Below are 18,419 nucleotides of genomic sequence, written 5' to 3'. Positions count from 1 at the left end.
GTCACTGAAAATATTCACATTAGGCTGCCAGCACACTTTCAACAAAAGAACATACATTTATGATATAAGAAAAAATCTATAGACATCTGAGGAAGTTGGGAAAGATCTTATCGCCAACAGCAAAAAGTAATATTTGGCACTTATTCACCAGCAATATGCTTTATGGACACTCAAACCCAGTGTAGTACAATGTCTGTTTACACCTTAATTTTCTCACTAAACCGTGGGGATCATAGGTATTTCGTTTTGTTGAATTTCTGCAAAGGAATAAATAATTAATTAAATTTATTATCACGTGTACTCACGTGAGTACAAAGAAATGTTACAGATCACCACTTATGGCATTATCTGAGGCAAATAGGTACCTAGCTACAGATTCTCGAGCACAAATTCTCAAGAAAAAAAAGTTAGAAAAACAAAGAAAATTTCAGCATTACAGAAATTCAAAAATACATAATTACTGTAATAAATACAAAAAAATCCTCTCCCTCTACCACTTTGCCAGACTCCCCAGTCAGCAGACTCATATTCAGTCAACATTCAATTTGAAAGCAGCACACAGAACTTCATGTATTTATACCTTTTGCAGCTGAAAATTTCAGAATAACAGTCCTTCCACCATTATATAACAAGAAATAAAAATTTTTAAAAAGAGAATTTGAGACAGCTGTGATTCTCTTGTCTCTCCCAGAGATGTACAAGTACAGGCTAATTCATTAGCTTTCCTCATCAAGCCTTAAGTTGTATAAAAAAAAAGCTTTCCAGTTGTTTTGTCAACCCCCAGGCTGCTAAACAGCGCACCAAAAAGTGCAGAGCTCCTTTTATGAACCGGACCTACTTGAGGCCTCTTGTCATTTCTCTCTCTCTTTGTCATAAATATTCAACTTCTCAAGCACTCAAAAAAAAAGCAGCTTGTCTAGTCATTCAGCTCAAGTCACAGGATTTCTTGACCTGTTTTGACCAATTGCTTAAGAAGTGTTTCTGACCTTTAAAAAAATCATATTCAAGGAGCTGAAAAACAAAATCCATTTAGGACTACTTTAAAACACAAGTTTCCAAAGAGTAATAATATATTGTAAACCTTCATCACAGGATCCACAGCAATGACTGCACTCCACAGTAATGCAATGACATTGAGTTGTATGAAACAGCTGCAGAAGAGTTTTATTTGGGTCAAAATCCCTGAGCTGACTCCCTAACAGCACTGTGACTGTGTATCGCCATCATATGGACTTCAGTTGTTTGAAAAAATGGCTCACAACCAACTTCATTCAAACTTATTAAGTGAAGCTTATTTATCAAAAAAAATCCGCAAAGCAATGGTGAGTACTGTACTTCCCGGTTTCGATCTGTACGGACTTGTACAGACAGACGGTATATAACAGACCACACAGTACAAATTCTAAGTGGAGTAGAATAACATCACTTCATCGAAGGCTTCACTGATGACGTCATCTAGAATGGTGACGAAATGTCTGCATGATAACTAGCCAGCTTGGTGAGCAAGTCCACAACCTCACACTGCTAGTGAACATATATCTGCCCAATGGCACCCTGCTCAACCTCACTGCTAGGCCTTTTGATCTCTTTGTATGACCATAAGCTATACGAGTAAAACTAAGCCATTCACCCCATTGAGTCTGCTCTGCCTTTTTGGTCATGGTTGATATATTTCATAAGCTCATTCTCCTGCCTTCTCCCTGTAACATTTGATCCCCTTACTAACCAAGAATCTATCTATCACTCTCTTACGTACCCTCAATTATTTGGCCTCCATGAATCTCTGCAGCAACGAGTTCCACAGGTTCGCTACCATCTGAAGAAACTTCTCCTGATCTCAGTTCTAATGGGTCATCCCTTCACTCTGAGGCCATGCTCTTGAATCCTAGTCTCTCCTACTAGTCTCTTCACTATCCATAAATTATAAACCCCTTGTTTTCCATCTAGAGCAGATTAAGCAGAAATGCCCCCTAATTAAATATTGGGAGGATTAATGCAATTGTCTGTGGTTCCCTGAGCAAACTCCATTTGATTGCTGACTCTATATTTTTCCCTGACAACCATCTGATGCTAAGACAGGCAGTTCACAAGCATCATTGTACACTTTGAGGAATATGGTTCTAACTGCATAGCCAAAACCACACAAAACCTTTGCAGCATTGACTGATACTGTCCTGTCTTGGCTCATCTACTGTCGAACCCTTACCCACACCTTTGGTAACTATAGAGTTGACCATTCCAACACACTCCTGACTAGCCTCCCATTATCTAACTTTTGAGATTGTCCAAAACTCTGGTGACCCCGTCGTAGCTTGTACGGATTCTTTAAAAGTTTAGCCACTTAATTTTAGAGGTTTGCTCAGCAACAAAGTGTGGCTGCGGCTGGGTAGTGGAAGGAGCAATTTCCATTGTACAGTAGACTGTTCTGTCTTGCCTGACAGAGAAATTTCAAGCCTTGATATTGCTCTGTTGAAATACAAACACATACAAAGGATTAAATAACTTGAATCAGATGGTGAACATAAACCAGGAAACAAAGTATCACAATCAGAAAGACTGATTTTCCTATTTTTAGTTCAGTGTTCATAGATTATCGAATCCTTACAGTGCGGAAACAGGCCCTTCCGCGCAACAAGTCCACACCAACCCACAGATCATCCGAGCCAGATGCAGCCCCCTATAACCCACCTAATCTACACATCCCTGATCCCCATGGCCAATCCACCTAGCCTGGACTGTGGGACAAAATCAGATCACCCGGAGGGAACCTACGCAGTCATGGGGAGAATGTGCAAATTCCTCACAGACAGTCACCCAAGGCTGGATTCAAACCCAGGTCCCTGGCGCTGTGAGGCAGCAGTGCTAACCACTGAGCCACCATGCCATCTGTGTTGTGTCTTGCAAACACCATTCTGTTAGTCAAGGATGGTCTCTGACTGCATGTGCTCAGTCACACATCTGTACATAAGCAAAGGGTGAGTCAGAGATGGAGCTCCAAGCCTGTGCTTGAGTGGAGGCACTGGTGACCCTTGGTCTTCACAGCCTTCATCCAAGCTGTGAAACAACAAATAGGGTGTGTCGGGTTGTCATAATCACAAGAGGATGGTAGACTCCTTTTACAGGTTTGCGGACAACATCACCATTGTAGATCGGATCTCAAACAGTGACGATGTGAATTTTGTCCCTTGTAACTACCCTGGTTGACAATTTTGCCCTCCAATCGCATGATAGGGTTGTAGGTTGGGTTTCTTCCAAACTTACAGGCTTCTGGCTGAGCTTACTTCCATGGAGAAGCGAGAAAGCCATCCAAACCCTCCCATCCCACGTCAAATCCAGCATACTGAGTTGGCGGAATATGGAACCCTCTACCTTTCTTGTAATGTCAAGCCATTGCAGGAATAATTTCAAAACTGAGTTGGAAAGATTCTTGAAAATGAGCAACTTGTCTGGTTACAGATATGGATGTTGCATGACTGCGCTTTCAAAGAGTCAACACTGCCCTGATGGGCTGAATGGCCTTCTGTGCTGTAAGTTTCTCAATGCATTCTGCCCAATCTCTCAGATGCCTCTTGGGAGATTCTGGTAGCATGAAAACTTTGCAATGGGCAAGAAATATTTCTGTTACAAAATTTAGGTAATCTGGTAATTGTCATAACTCTGCCATAGCTTAAAGGCCAGGCAGAAAGATAGTTATCTGCTGATATATGGAGGTACTTTTTTTGAAGGATCTACAAATGCTATTTCTAGTGTCGTGATTTGCCGTGCTATTTGGACCTCATTGCTCTTGCGGTTGTTGACCTTCAACAGCTTTGTTGGTCAATAACTTTTTCTTTACTGACATGAAAATTGCTAATGGTTTTGCTACGCAACTTGATATTTTTGCCTAGCTGGGCTGTGTCTTTTCAATGGAATTAAGTTCTGTCTATCAGCACAATAGCATCAGTTGTTGTGAACAAGCTTGTTTTATGGGGTGGTGTCTGTAACTCAAAAGGATGAAAACCGACACTTTTACACCACATTTTTAGACGTGTGATTTACTATTTAAAGACCTGGAGCAACTCAATGTGGAGAAATGTTTTGTTAATATTAAGCTGGGGACTAAAAAGCAGAGTAAAGATTAACCAAGGGAAAAGCAGAACAAAACAGAAAAGTGCTACTTGTCCATCTGCCTTGACGTACCATGAATGTTTGGGAGAGAGTTGGTTACCTTTCATACCTTTCAGATAGTGGTCATTGTAACCTCTAATTGTGTCTCAAGCAGATGATGGGGCTTTACAGTGTGAGTGCACTGATGACTAAAAGTGAGCTTGTACATGGAATAACTTGTGCATATGTTCTGTGTTAAAGCATTTTCCAAAGTTTATGCAGCTGAAGCTTTGACTGACAGGAATTTTGCTGAATTCCTCAATTCTGACATTGAAGCAAAGAATGCTTAATAGTTTGACTTGATTTTCTAAATTCCAATTCAAACACAACACTGATGAAAACATAGCTCATAAATTCTTCACATTAACTCCAACTTAGAGTTCTCCTTATCTGATGATGAATAGTAGCTGGCAAGTGAGTAATGGCCAAATTCAAAACAATTGAATGGGTCTAGGCCCGAAACGTCAGCTTTTATGCTCCTGAGATGCTGCTGGGCCTGCTGTGTTCATCCAGCCTCACATTTTGTTGTCTCACATTTTATTATCTTGGATTCTCCAGCATCTGCAGTTCCCATTATCACTGAAAGTCATTTCTATTGTGTACACCACTTCATTACAAGTTTTGCAAATGACAAGTTAAGGGTGCATTGAAAGTGTAATTCCTTGCTCTGAAAGTTGTCACATTGACCCTGTTAGCTGTTTCCATGTAGTTTTTTATTTTCCAAGACATATTTCATTTGATAAAGTATTTTCAGCTCACTGGGGCAGACAAAACTAATTTAAATTTCAGACAGATCTTTCTATTGAAATTATATATTTTTTAATCTGACAGTCAGGTGTTCTCCAAGGTCATTATTAAACTGACAACTCTTTTCTGGTCTCACATTAAATAAAAGTCGCAGTATTTGTAAATGATTGACTATTCAGCAATGCTTCAGAAAAGAAAATAATGTGTAAGTTTTAATAAGCAGCAGAGCTGTTCAATATTTTCTTTTAAAAACTTTGCTAAAACTACACAACTGACAGCAGTTGTTAAAAGCTACTCATGACATCCCTACACAAATGTATAGAGGCAGCTCACACCGAAACTGTTGATGTTATTGCCCAGACTATATTGAGCGGTTATATTTTAGCGCTCATAGTGCTTCATACTGTCAACTTGTAGGAAGGTGCAGGACAAATTATCAGAGGGGAGTGGGGGAAATATAGTAAAGCAATTATTTCAACTATTGGTAATCTTAATGCCAATATTTTTGACAAAAAACAATTCTCGGGATATGACTGACACTGACGACAACATAGTTATTGCCCATCTCTATCACCACTCTATCTCTGAGTTAGCATCAGATTTTTATCTTCAAACACAGTACTGATAAGATATATACAGTGGCATTATGTAGGAAATTTCAGGATTTTGAGATTGCCATGGTGTATGCTCAATTAAGAGACTCTCTATATCTTTCTCTCTCACTGTCTCTCTTATAGTTTGCATTAGCTTCTGTTTGCGTTCCTGCGCTTTCCTGTTAAACTATAAGATACTTCCTTAATTTTTGTTTCTATTTTTTCACACTTGGGTCTAGCTGCTCCTATTTATGCTAATGCTTCTGAAATTTATTTCAGCAGGCTCCCAATTTCACAGCTGCCAGAATAATTTGAATCGCTCTGGTGTTGGAATTTTACTATAAACATCAACAATACCAGGAAAACCAAACTAAATTGAACATGGACAAGCAGTTGATGGTGTTACTTTGAAGGAGTTTTATAAGATTAGTTACAGAGCAATTTTCTTTTATGCTGCACAATTTTCTTCCAGAAAACCACTTTGAAACTGAAGTTATAGTGAGGTGGTTTCTACGAGATACAAGTAAAATTATTTGTGTGGTTTTATTAAGCAAATGCAAAACACAATGTCTACCTAATATAGGTGGAACCTTAGACTGTTAGAGTCCTGTAGCACAGAGATAGGACCTTCGGCCCAACCTGGCCCACGCTGACCAAAATGTCCACCCACGCTAACGCAGAGGGCTGTGCCTGATAGGATTCTTAATTGAACACTCAAAGGCCTCAATTAGTGCTGGAACAGGAGGGTGACCATGGGCCTTCCTGTCCTGAATTTAATTCTGGAAGGGGAAAGAAGATGGCATGCTTTGGGTACACCTTTACCTTGCCTAAGTGCCCTTCCCATTTCCAAGCTCAAGGGAAGGGCAACATTCTGATCACAATCCACATTATTGAGTAGACTTTGCTATCCATCACAATGAACATACCCGTACTTGTGTGAAATACAGGAGAACACTGGCATCTATGGAACCACATCTCTAGTCACAACACCTCTGATGAAGGGTCTAGGCCTGAAACGTCAGCTTTTGAGCTCCTGAGGTGCTGCTTGGCCTGCTGTGTTCATCCAGCTTCATACTTTGTTATCTCAGAAACAGCCCCCACCTGGTCCTATTTGCATTCTCTTTACTCCTTTCTCCCTAGAATACCCTGTCTAGTTTTCCCTTAAAGGTATTTATGCCATTTTTGCTCAATTCTCCACATGATGGAAAGATTTATCTTGCAATTAATCTGGGTAAAGAATTTTGACATGAAATCTACATTGGATTTATTAGTGCCCATCTTGTACTTACCTAGTTTTGGACACCTCTTGAATGGAATCCTCATCATCAGGCCTATCTTATGAAATCATTTCAGCAAGGAGTCAAGACCATCAGAAGTTACGAAGAGAATTATCAACATTTTGGTTAACTCAGGAGGACATGTAAAGATACAGTCCAATTCGAGTCCAATTCGAGTTTTCAGAGCCACTTCCTGAAGAATTACAGATGGAGTTGAATTTCGATTACCACATTAATCCGAGTTAACATTTCAGGTGACGCTTCCGCAGAAGTCGATTTCAGAGACTACAGGCCCAGTTTCCCCACTCACCCTTCATAAGGCAGCCCATCATCCCAGATAAAATCTGCTGAACCTTTGTTGCACTCTCTCTTTATGGCTCTAATGTCCTCCCTAAGGTAATGCTGTATGGAAGAAGTAAGGCTATCATCCCAAGGTAAGGCAGTAAAGATCAGATGCCACCACAAGGTGCAGTAATTCAGAACACTGGGGTAAGTGTGTGTGTGTGTGTGTGTGTGTGTGTGTGTGTGTGTGTGTGTGTGTGTGTGTGTGTGTGTGTGTGCGCGCGTGTGTGTGTGTGTGTGTGTGGGATAGTGAGAGGGAACATGTGTGTGAGAGGGCATGTGTGAGCGGGTATGTGTGTGTATATTTGAGTAAGAGATATTCTCTGTGTGTATGTGAGTGAGAGGATGTGTGTGTGTGAGCAGGAGTGTGTGTGTTTCTGTCAGGAGAGGGATTATGTTTGTGTGTGCGTGTATGTCGGTGTGTGAGTGAGAGGATGTGTGTATGAAGGAGAAGAGTGTGTGTGGGGGAGGGGAGTGTATGTGTGTGTATGTGTTTGAGGTGGAGAGGAAGTTTGTGTGTGAGGCAGAGTGTGTGTGTGTGTGTGTGTGTGTGTGTGTGTGTGTGTGTGTGGGGGGGGGGGGGGCAGTCGAGGCAGTTGGGTAGATTTGTTGAGATCAGAGGAGTTTGGTAGGAGTGGGGAATTCGAATCAGAGGCCTTGGTGTTCAAGGGATGGTAATTTTTGGGCCAAAAACTACACACAGTGCTCCTGTGTGGATTTATCCAAAATTCTGTACAATTGAAGCTAGACCTTGCACTACCCCATGAATCATAGTCAGCCAAGAATGATCCATTTATTCGTATTTCTTCTGCCTGTTAACCAATGCTCAATTCATACCAGTACATGTCTTAACCAATGTGTCTGGTTTTGATCACTAACCCCTGGTGAAGAACTTTAACAGACGCCTCTGAAAATCCAACCATATTACACACGCCATGCATCCAATTTGATCTGCTCAGTGAAATCTACCATGAGGAAGGCACCTGTTAAACTGCCCGGTAATAAATCAAAATTTTGCCACTGAGAAGGTGCTCAGTGTTCAATGTTTTAAGAGTGTTGATGGAGTGCAGACTTCCATAATACTTTGGAAAGGATTCTATTGAAATGTATGAAGATTGCAACTGGGGACAGGGGGAGTCCATGACCATTTTTAAACAGGTTTGAATCCTGCACTGAGATGCATGGCAATCAATGTCAAACCAAAATTGTGCATTTGATAGCTTCCCTCATATTATCTCTCAACGGTGTTCCAGTGTCTGAGAAGGACTTGATCCTTCAGTTAATAGTTACTTTTGTGCCTGTGTGGGTCAAGGAAGACTTTGCAAAAATGTATGTTACCAGAACCACTTTCTAGCCATGAGCAAAAACAATGGTACTGAAAAAGCTCAGAAGGTCTGGCAGCCTCTGGGAAGGAAAAAACAGAGTTAATGTTTCAGGTCCCATGACCCTTCCTCAGAACCAGAACACTTTTCAATCATACTCAACTCCTTGTGCTGAAGTTTGAAGGATATACAGCTATTCTTCAATTCATATCAACATTAAAAAATTATTTTTGTAAAATTTTCTTCTCAACTCAAACATTTCTGATTTTCTTTCTCCTGAAATACAGCAGTTGCAAATCATGAGAAAACTTTATCCAATAAATATGTTAATCATAAGATTCACATGTTTTATTTCACATCAGAACAATGTTACATATTAAAACTGATCCTTTATTTTAGCCTGGAAGTTGTAGTGTGGACTGTTACCATATACTTTGGGAGAATTTTAACCAAAAATAAAGACATTTTAAAAAAGTGGTAGTTAAAGTCTATAGAAATCAGACTTCCGACCCAAACTGAGCAATAACGTGCTCTTTTCCAGTTTTAATTAGGTATCAGTGGCCTAGTGGTACTGTCGCCGAACTGTTAATCTAGAGATAATGGGAACTGCAGATGCTGGAGAATCCAAGACAACAAAATGTGAGGCTGAATGAACACAGCAGGCCAAGCAGCATCTCAGGAGCACAAAAGCTGACGTTTTGGGCCTAGACCCTTCATCAGAGAGGGGGATGGGGTGAGGGTTCTGGAATAAATAGGGAGAGAGGGGGAGGCGGACCGAGGATGGAGAGAAAAGAAGATAGGTGGAGAGAGTGTAGGTGGGGAGGTAGGGAGGGGATAGGTCAGTCCAGGGAAGACGGACAGGTCAAGGAGGTGGGATGAGGTTAGTAGGTAGATGGGGGTGCAGCTTGGGGTGGGAGGAAGGGATGGGTGAGAGGAAGAACAGGTTAGAGAGGCGGAGACAGGTTGGACTGGTTTTGGGATGCAGTGGGTGGAGTGGAAGAGCTGGGCTGATTGTGTGGTGCAGTGGGGGGAGGGGACGAACTGGGCTGGCTTAGGGATGCAGTTGGGGAAGGGGAGATTTTGAAACTGGTGAAGTCCACATTGATACCATTAGACTGCAGGATTCCCAGGCGGAATATGAGTTGCTGTTCCTGCAACCTTCGGGTGGCACCACTCCCCCTCCCATTCGTTAGATGACATGTCCATTATGGGCCTCCTGCAGTGCCACAATGATGCCACCCGAAGGTTGCAGGAACAGCAACTCATATTCCGCCTGGGAACCCTGCAGCCTAATGGTATCAATGTGGACTTCACCAGTTTCAAAATCTCCCCTTCCCCAACTGCATCCCTAAACCAGCCCAGTTCGTCCCCTCCCCCCACTGCACCACACAATCAGCCCAGCTCTTCTACTCCACCCACTGCATCCCAAAACCAGTCCAACCTGTCTCCGCCTCCCTAACCTGTTCTTCCTCTCACCCATCCCTTCCTCCCACCCCAAGCCGCACCCCCATCTACCTACTAACCTCATCCCACCTCCTTGACCTGTCCGTCTTCCCTGGACTGACCTATCCCCTCCCTACCTCCCCGCCTATACTCTCTCCACCTATCTTCTTTTCTCCATCCTCGGTCCGCCTCCTCCTCTCTCCCTATTTATTCCAGAACCCTCACCCCATCCCCCTCTCTGATGAAGGGTCTAGGCTCGAAACGTCAGCTTTTGTGCTCCTGAGATGCTGCTTGGCCTGCTGTGTTCATCCAGCCTCACATTTTGTTGTCTCTGTTAATCTAGAGACCCAGGTTACATTCTGGGGACTCAGGTTCAAATCCCACTACAGCAGATAGTGGAATTTGAATTCAATAAAATATCTGGAAATAAGAATCTAACGATGACCATGAATCCATTTGCCGATTGTTCAGAAAAACCCATCTGGTTGACTAATGCTCTTTCGGGAAGGAAACTTGCCATCCCTACCTGGTCTGGCCTATATGTGACTCCAGACCCACAACAATGTGGTTGACTCTGAACTGCCCTCTAGGCAAATAAGGATAGGCAATAAATGCAGCCTTGCCAGCAACACTCTCATGCCATGAATGAATAAAAAAGCGCAAAGTGGAAATGCATGAACCTTTTCCAAAGATCCAAGCTCACACTTCAAGCATGTCGATGGAGTTGTGAGTCACATTGTTATTCACAGTTGAATTTCTCAATGAAGGGCCAAGTTTCTAGCACTCAACGAACCCAGTACGTTTGTCCAGCTGATGGCTTGGTGAATTCCGATAAATAAGTTGACATCAGGATTTGGAAGCTGCACCAACCAAGGAACACCCTTGAAATGACACTGGCCCAACCCTTGGTGTACAATGAGATGTCTAATGATTCTGTGTCCTGCTCCCCCACCATGTGCAAGCTTCTATAATGATCCTCCTATCTAAGTTCACACCCCAGAACACCAAGGCATCTGATTCCACTTCCCCATGACCAACAAACTCCCACTGACCTCTAACCCTTCGTACCTCTCCCCTTGTCAGCATGGACTTACTAGTTCTTGCAACCTTCCATTAGAATGGAAGCCAAGCTTATCCATCAGGATCAGGTAAGTAAAATCCCAGGTTAACAAAGTGTGGAGCTGGATGACCACAGCAGGCCAAGCAGCACCTTAGGAGCACAAAAGCTGACGCTTCGGGCCTAGCCCCTTCATCAGAAAAGGGGGATGGGGAAAGGGTTCTGAAATAAATAGGGAGAGAGGGGAGGCAGATAGAAGATGGATAGAGGAGACAAGAGAGTTGCAGTGGGAGAGATCCCCTGAGGTTTGTCCAGAGGGAGGAGGATAACTTCTTCAGATTAGGCATCCCTGGAAGAGGGATAAAGGGTATGGGCCCGGAACGTCAGCTTTTGTGCTCCTAAGCTGCTGCTTGGCCTGCTGTGTTCATCCAGCTTCACACTTTGTTATCTCGGATTCTCCAGCATCTGCAGTTCCCATTATCTCTGATAAAATCCCAGGTTATTGTCCGCATTTCTTAATTCACCAAATGTATTTATTTGCAGTTGGGTAATGCCATTTTCCTTTAAAATCACTAAGGGATTTGATACAAATACTGAATGTGTTTGTGCAATGATTTTGCCACATAATTCCCACTGCATTATTCAAATGCGGTTTGAAAGCTTAGAACATAGCCACTGTACATTAAAATTGTATGATTGTAAATGTGATATTGAAAACAGTTATAAAGCATTTCAGCAAAAGGAAATAATGGGTAATTTTTGAGCCTTCTGGGGATGAGCCTTGCCTGTCAGAAATGCATATTACTCAAGCCATGTCATTTTTGGGCAGTTTTAAAGCCCTTTATGTGTATTTATGGAAGTTCAGTGTGGTTCAGACGTCATTTGAAGTTGGCCTTAAAGCAGTTCTATATGTTTTATTCGAACACAGAGGCTCTTGATGAAAACACTGCAAAGGAAAAGCAACAAACAAAAATAATTTGCATTCTGAGATGAGATTTCAAAATGATTTAGTGATACATTGATTTGGAGTATTAATTCTCTTCTTTTTGTTTTTCTTCAGGTTACAATAATAAATTGAACTCAAGAAAACAAACATCCAATAAAGTATGAATGTTGAACAAGATGACATTGCATCCACAGCAGATGATGATAGGTCCAAAGTTTAACAGGGCCGTACTCGACCCCTTATTTGTGCTGCTGTTGGCTCTACAACTCCTCGTGGTGGCCGGTTTGGTCCGAGCTCAGACTTGTCCTTCAGTGTGCTCCTGCAGCAACCAGTTCAGCAAAGTGATCTGCACACGACGGAACTTGAGGGAAGTACCAGACAGCATCTCCATCAACACACGCTATTTGAACCTGCAAGAGAACGGGATCCAAGTCATCAAAGCAGACAGCTTCAAGCATTTAAGGCACCTAGAGATTCTACAGTTAAGTAAGAACCACATCCGGCAAATTGAGGTTGGGGCCTTCAATGGCCTAACAAATCTCAACACCCTGGAGCTGTTCGACAACCGCCTCTCCACCATTCCCAGTGGAGCTTTCGAATACCTCTCCAAACTGAAGGAACTGTGGTTGAGGAACAATCCAATAGAAAGCATACCATCATATGCTTTCAATCGAGTTCCTTCCCTTCGGAGGTTAGACTTAGGTGAACTAAAGAGACTTGAATACATTTCTGATAGAGCTTTTGAAGGTCTGTCAAACTTAAGATATCTGAACCTCGGTATGTGTAATCTTCGGGAAATCCCAAACCTCATGCCTCTGACCAAACTGGAGGAACTGGAACTATCAGGGAATCGGCTTTCGCTAATCCGACCGGGATCCTTTCAGGGTTTGACCAACCTGCAGAAGCTGTGGATGATGCACGCTCAGATCCAGGTGATTGAGAGGAATGCCTTCGATGACCTTCAGTCACTAATAGAGCTTAATCTGGCACACAACAACCTGACTTTGCTGCCTCATGACCTCTTCACCCCCCTCCACCACCTGGAGCGAGTCCACTTGCATCACAACCCGTGGAACTGTAATTGCGACATTTTGTGGCTGAGTTGGTGGCTGAAGGAGATAGTGCCATCCAACACAACATGTTGCGCGCGCTGCCATGCTCCCCCGAGTTTAAAAGGGAATTATATTGGCGAACTGGACCAGAACAAATTCAACTGCTATGCTCCAGTCATTGTCGAGGCTCCCACTGACCTCAACCTGACAGAGGGAATGGCTGCAGAACTAAAGTGTCGCGCATCAACCTCCATGACTTCAGTGAGCTGGATTACTCCAAATGGCACAATCATGACCCATGGAGCTTACAAAGTCCGGATTTCTGTGCTTAATGACGGCACATTAAATTTTACAAATGTTACTGCCCAGGACACGGGGTTGTACACATGTTTGGTGAGTAATTCAGCAGGGAACACGACAGCTTCAGCTACGTTGAATGTGACTGCTACAGAAAACAGCACCTTCACTTATTTCACTACTGTCACCGTGGAGACTATGGAGCCATCTGTACAGGTACACACGACAGATGACAGATTTAGACCTACACCTTTCAGTGACTGGGATACTACATTCGTGACAACGTCCTTAACTCCTCGGAGTACAAAGTCGACGGAAAAAACAGTCACAGTTGCTATTACTGATGCAGGAGGGAATCTCATGCCAGGCTTGGATGAGGTGATGAAAACTACAAAGATTATTATTGGTTGCTTTGTGGCTATCACACTGATGGCAGCTGTGATGTTAATCATTTTTTACAAAATGCGTAAACAGCATCACCATCAGAATCATCATGCCCCCACCAGGACCGTCGAGATCATCAATGTAGGTGATGACATCGCAGGAAGTACTGCCATGGAGAGTCACCTGACCATACCCGCTATAGAGCATGAGCATATGAACCACTATAACTCTTATAAAACTCCGTTCAACCACAGCACCACAGTAAACACAATAAATTCACTACACAGTTCTGTGCATGATCCATTACTGATGCGAGTGAACTCTAAGGACAATGTGCAAGAGACACAAATATGAGTTGGGGGGGGACACACAAATTTGCAAATGACAAACAGGACAAGGCTGATTCTACTGTTTAAAAGAAGTGTCTTTAAAGAGGTTTATTTATTAAAGAATAATTCTATTGTGATCTAAAATAGAGACAATTATGTGTATTCTAAACACTGATTTGACATACAATGCTGCGCCCATTAATTTAGTCATCACCATGTTTTTCATAGGGGATTTTGATTCTCTGAGGGACTATTCAGATATTTTGTAAGAATTATGTTTCACATGGGGTTTTTATGGTGAATTCTAGTGGTGAGATTCGGTCTGTTTTGTCTCTTTCTGTTATTTCATGAGCTCTTACAACTGGTAATGACAGGGAATGCAGTATTAGAGGTAGATTTATATTAAATCTTTTATTTTCCATGTATCATCTTGTTCTATATTTACAAACAGAATCATTCTGTGAAGATTGCTTGTAAAAACAAAACAAAAAAAACCACATTCCCATGATCTTTTAAACAATTCTAGATCCAGAATTTGTAGCTCAAATACTAAATAAGATTATGAATAAACTATTGTTCGTTTTCAGTACCTTCAAATATCTAAATGATTTTGAAATCAGAGTTTGACAATGTATGCAGTATTCTGTAATGCATTAACCCAAAGCTGAGAGAACCAGCTGTTGGAATATGACAGTTCAAATTTAATTAATAAAGTAGCTAGATTATCTTTTTTTCATTTTGTTTCAGATGCCAGATTATGCAAACAGTCATTCTAAGTCTTAGGAAATGCCTTGGGGAAGAAAATGGTGTGAACCAAATTATAATTCCCTCTAAACGCCGACTCAGTGCTTAATTCTGAGGGAGACGTCAACAAATTAAATAGGCCCCATACAAACGTAGTAAAGATTATTCCTTTGAAAAATCTGAGGTGGTTTAATCTGTGATACAATCACATGTGGATGACAAGATTATCCATGTATCCTCCCTCTCATGCTTAATGCTGCTACTGTCCATAACTACTGCCAAGATGCAGCAAACCATTTGAATGATGAATTTTATTGAAAGCTTAACATTTTTGTCTGTGAGTATTTTCTCAAAGCTTTTCACCTTTTATTCGTTATGACTTAGTGAGAATACATTTATACTGTATGAGAGGAGGGTGCCAATGACTGTTGTTACCAGAGTTAACCTGCCTGAGATATAATTTAAGCAAAGTTTGGCAGTTAACTGTCAATCATTGTCCAACTAGTATATTCCAGATGGCAGCATCACTTCCAATCAGATTGCACTTGCCAACTAATCAACACTTGGTTCTCATGCAGTACAAATGTTGTTTTCCCTTTATATTGATACTCTTGTGAATTGTCCTGATAAGTCAAAGATGAAAAGTTTTGCAATTGTGTGTCCTTTTCTTCTAAATTATTCAAGTTCTATCCTTCCAAAAGACCACTTGTATTTCTGTCTATCTTGATGGACTACAATATTCTAATTGCTCTGGTCTGTATTTGTCCATTTCCTTGCATAACATTTTTCCAAGAAAAAATCTGATGCCAATTGCATTTTTCATAATTTATTAAGTCCTCTTGGATACATATGTTCAATGTGGTGAAAACATTACCTCTGAATTCTCCTCAAAGTCAAATGCCACCCTGTCACCTGGACATATATTGCCATATATTATTACTAATTGGCCAAAGTTCTGGAATTGACTACCTCACAGAAGCATGGGAATACAGTCAGGAACGGGACTGTACTCCTTCAAAGACCAAATCTCACCCCCCCCCCCCACCCCGCCACAACATCCACAAAACTAGAGATGGCCCAATCTCCAACAAAATAATGGAAAAACAATTAATTTACCCTCATTTATGGCTATAAAAATAATAGCCGTGAACTCCAGAACATTTTAGAAATTATACATTGCATCTGTTGTAGTTGGTGTAAGAAAAAAATCTAAGAGAATTTTTTTGTCATCATCTGTTAATATAAATGAAGGTAATCACCTTTCTATTTTCCCCCAATGTAATGTGAGGTAAATATAATAAAGGAGTAAAAGAATGGGTTGACAGATTTCAAATCCAAGAATTCCTCATTCACTGGCTTTCATTGAAAGAACAGGAAAGTCATCGTAATGAAAAAGGATGATGGCTGTTCCAAAGACTTTCTATGTAGTCAAGATTACACAATTCAGCTCTAAATTACACCAACAAAGAGATTTTTTGCCCTTTGCAAGACACTAAAACCTATTTCCTCGGTAATTAGAATGAAAGTAGAAGAAAGAGGATAAGATCATTTTACTTCTGTTATCTTTTCCATAAGAGCAAGCGTCTGTCCTTAATGGAATAAAATTACAGCATTTTCTTTTATGGATGAAGTTTGCGAAGCATTTACTGTGACCAACTTTACATTAAGAGTGAGATCCCCATTTTAAGAAAGAGTTCAGGCTGAGGGCCACAGAACTGAGTGATCTTCCATTAACAGATGTTATCATAGATTGACAAATCACTCTGTTATTCTGACCAGTTAAGCTTCAAAGTCGCTACTTTAATGGGTTTTTTTGTGATTGCAATGCCCCTTTGAGCATCTTGGTGTTATTTTTAAACTAAAAATGCATTCATATTGGACATGGGCACAACCATTCATCTTTTAACTTCGTTCCTCTTGCCTAGTTATATTCTGTGTGGGATCTCAAAAAGCTGACAGAGTAGCAGGCTATGATCATCGTTGAACACATATCTTTGATGAAATGTGTTGGGTTTTTTTTATTGGATTTTTACAGGCAGCCCTTATGAATATCATTTGGTAGTTAATTTCAATATTTGAACAAGGCAGAGAACTTGTTTGCCTACATTAAGAATCACAGCACTGGCAGAACAGAGTTGCAGATATTGGGAGGGCAAAGGATAGTGCTATGTACAAAAGGCAAACAGGTTATACAATGCAGGGGGTCACACCCAAGGTCAAGTTCAATAAAAGCTCACAACCCGACAGAATCCCTTTAGAGAAACATAGTATTAAAGCTGAGAGTTAGAATTTATATTCCCTGAAATCTGACACTCTGCTTCCTATAAAATGTGATTTAGGTCAAAAATCTAATGACACATTGGTATAAAATACTGGTCGGCTTTCTTGTCCAGAAATAAATCCTTTCAGAAGCAATTGAATTTAGATGGCTGGCACCCAAATGCATACAATCCTCACATTTGAATGACGAGGGAAACTAAGAAAGAGACAAAGAAAACCATGTGCCTCAGGCTGGTCCTGTGACATCTGTTGAAGCAACATACTCCCACTTGTTTGCTCCAATTTGCATTACTGAGGCATGTGAAACCTAGTACAAAAATGTAACCAAGCAACTTCCCCATGGTAACAGTGCCCTTCAACAATTTTTTTCTCTGGGATTACAGCAATTTATTAAAAGATTTTGGTGGATACCTCAAGCTGAGCAACATGATTAATTGGCTCAGAATGCAGTCAATATCATCAAGTACAAATATAAACAGCAGAATGAAGGACTGCAGAGGAATCCTTAGAACATATTGCTCTGCAACACAAATAAAATATAACAGTGTCAAGTATGTTTACAAAATATTAAAGCACATGTTTGTTGATGGTATTTTAAAGTTCCAAACAGTTTTCCGGAAAGGCTGTGGATGGTCTGGCTGCTTGATTAAAGGAAATGATTTCTTTTTTGTCTTAATATATCTACCGATTGTCCTATTCTGTTATCTAGAAAATGGGCCTGATCATTAACGAAATTGGTATGTTTTAATCTGTTATAAATTAGCTTCCCTGTGTTATTTACAGTTTTATACAGCCAACATTCTGATGCCAGGTTCATTGGAGTCCAGAGAAGCGTGGTTGTTGCTGATCAGCATATTGGAATTTGGTTGGTTGTCAAAGCTCACTCTATGATGAAACAAACTCAGAATCTCAAAGTGTTTTCCATGGTTCCAGTCGGGACAATCAGAAAGCTTGCCAGAAGCTTAACATGTATGTGTGTGAGACTGAACTGTACAAGTGTAATCGTGAACTTTCTTCAGTATTTTGTTTTTGAGGAAGTTAATTTTTGGCACTTCCCATTTACTGCAATATGGATTTATCGGAATAAAGTCTTTTCATCAAGTGGGGTCAAAAGTTGAAAGTTATCGAAAATTCTGGCAAGGGAAACGAAAGACTGATGTTCAGTGATATTTTATTAATTAACATTCTCTGCTCTAGCAAGGAAATCCAATCAGTGATGGACATCATTTTGATATGCTTATGAAGTAATGAGCTTTCATAAATTGCACTGATTCAGATTTGAGCCTTGAACAAGTTTGGTTAATATTACTAAAGAGTTGGCTTGAATATTCATTGAAAACAATGTAGGAGCATGGAACAATACTCTATGTACTGAAAGAAAAAGCTTAAATTATCAATTATACAATTACCTTGTAATCTGATAATGGTTGGGTGCTTTTGGAGTTGGTCCTGATGTTCTG

General features: G+C 40.9%; 1 protein-coding gene across 12 annotated transcripts in view; it reads left to right on the top strand.

Moving 5' to 3' along the window:
- Window positions 1–18,094, top strand: part of LOC125459529 (leucine-rich repeat-containing protein 4C-like) — a 966,049-nt gene extending 947,955 nt beyond the window's left edge. For all 12 annotated transcript variants that reach the window (XM_059652143.1, XM_048546069.2, XM_048546067.2 and 9 more), the window contains one exon: window positions 11,988–18,094. In XM_059652143.1, coding sequence (XP_059508126.1) covers window positions 12,038–13,960 — 1,923 coding nt within the window. In that variant the 5' untranslated portion in view covers window positions 11,988–12,037 and the 3' untranslated portion in view covers window positions 13,961–18,094. The remainder of the gene's footprint in view (window positions 1–11,987) is intronic.
- Window positions 18,095–18,419: the final 325 nt, after the last annotated feature.

Source organism: Stegostoma tigrinum, chromosome 17, assembly GCF_030684315.1.
Source record: "Stegostoma tigrinum isolate sSteTig4 chromosome 17, sSteTig4.hap1, whole genome shotgun sequence".
NCBI lineage: Eukaryota > Metazoa > Chordata > Chondrichthyes > Orectolobiformes > Stegostomatidae > Stegostoma > Stegostoma tigrinum.
This window is presented reverse-complemented; position numbering and strand designations above follow the sequence as displayed.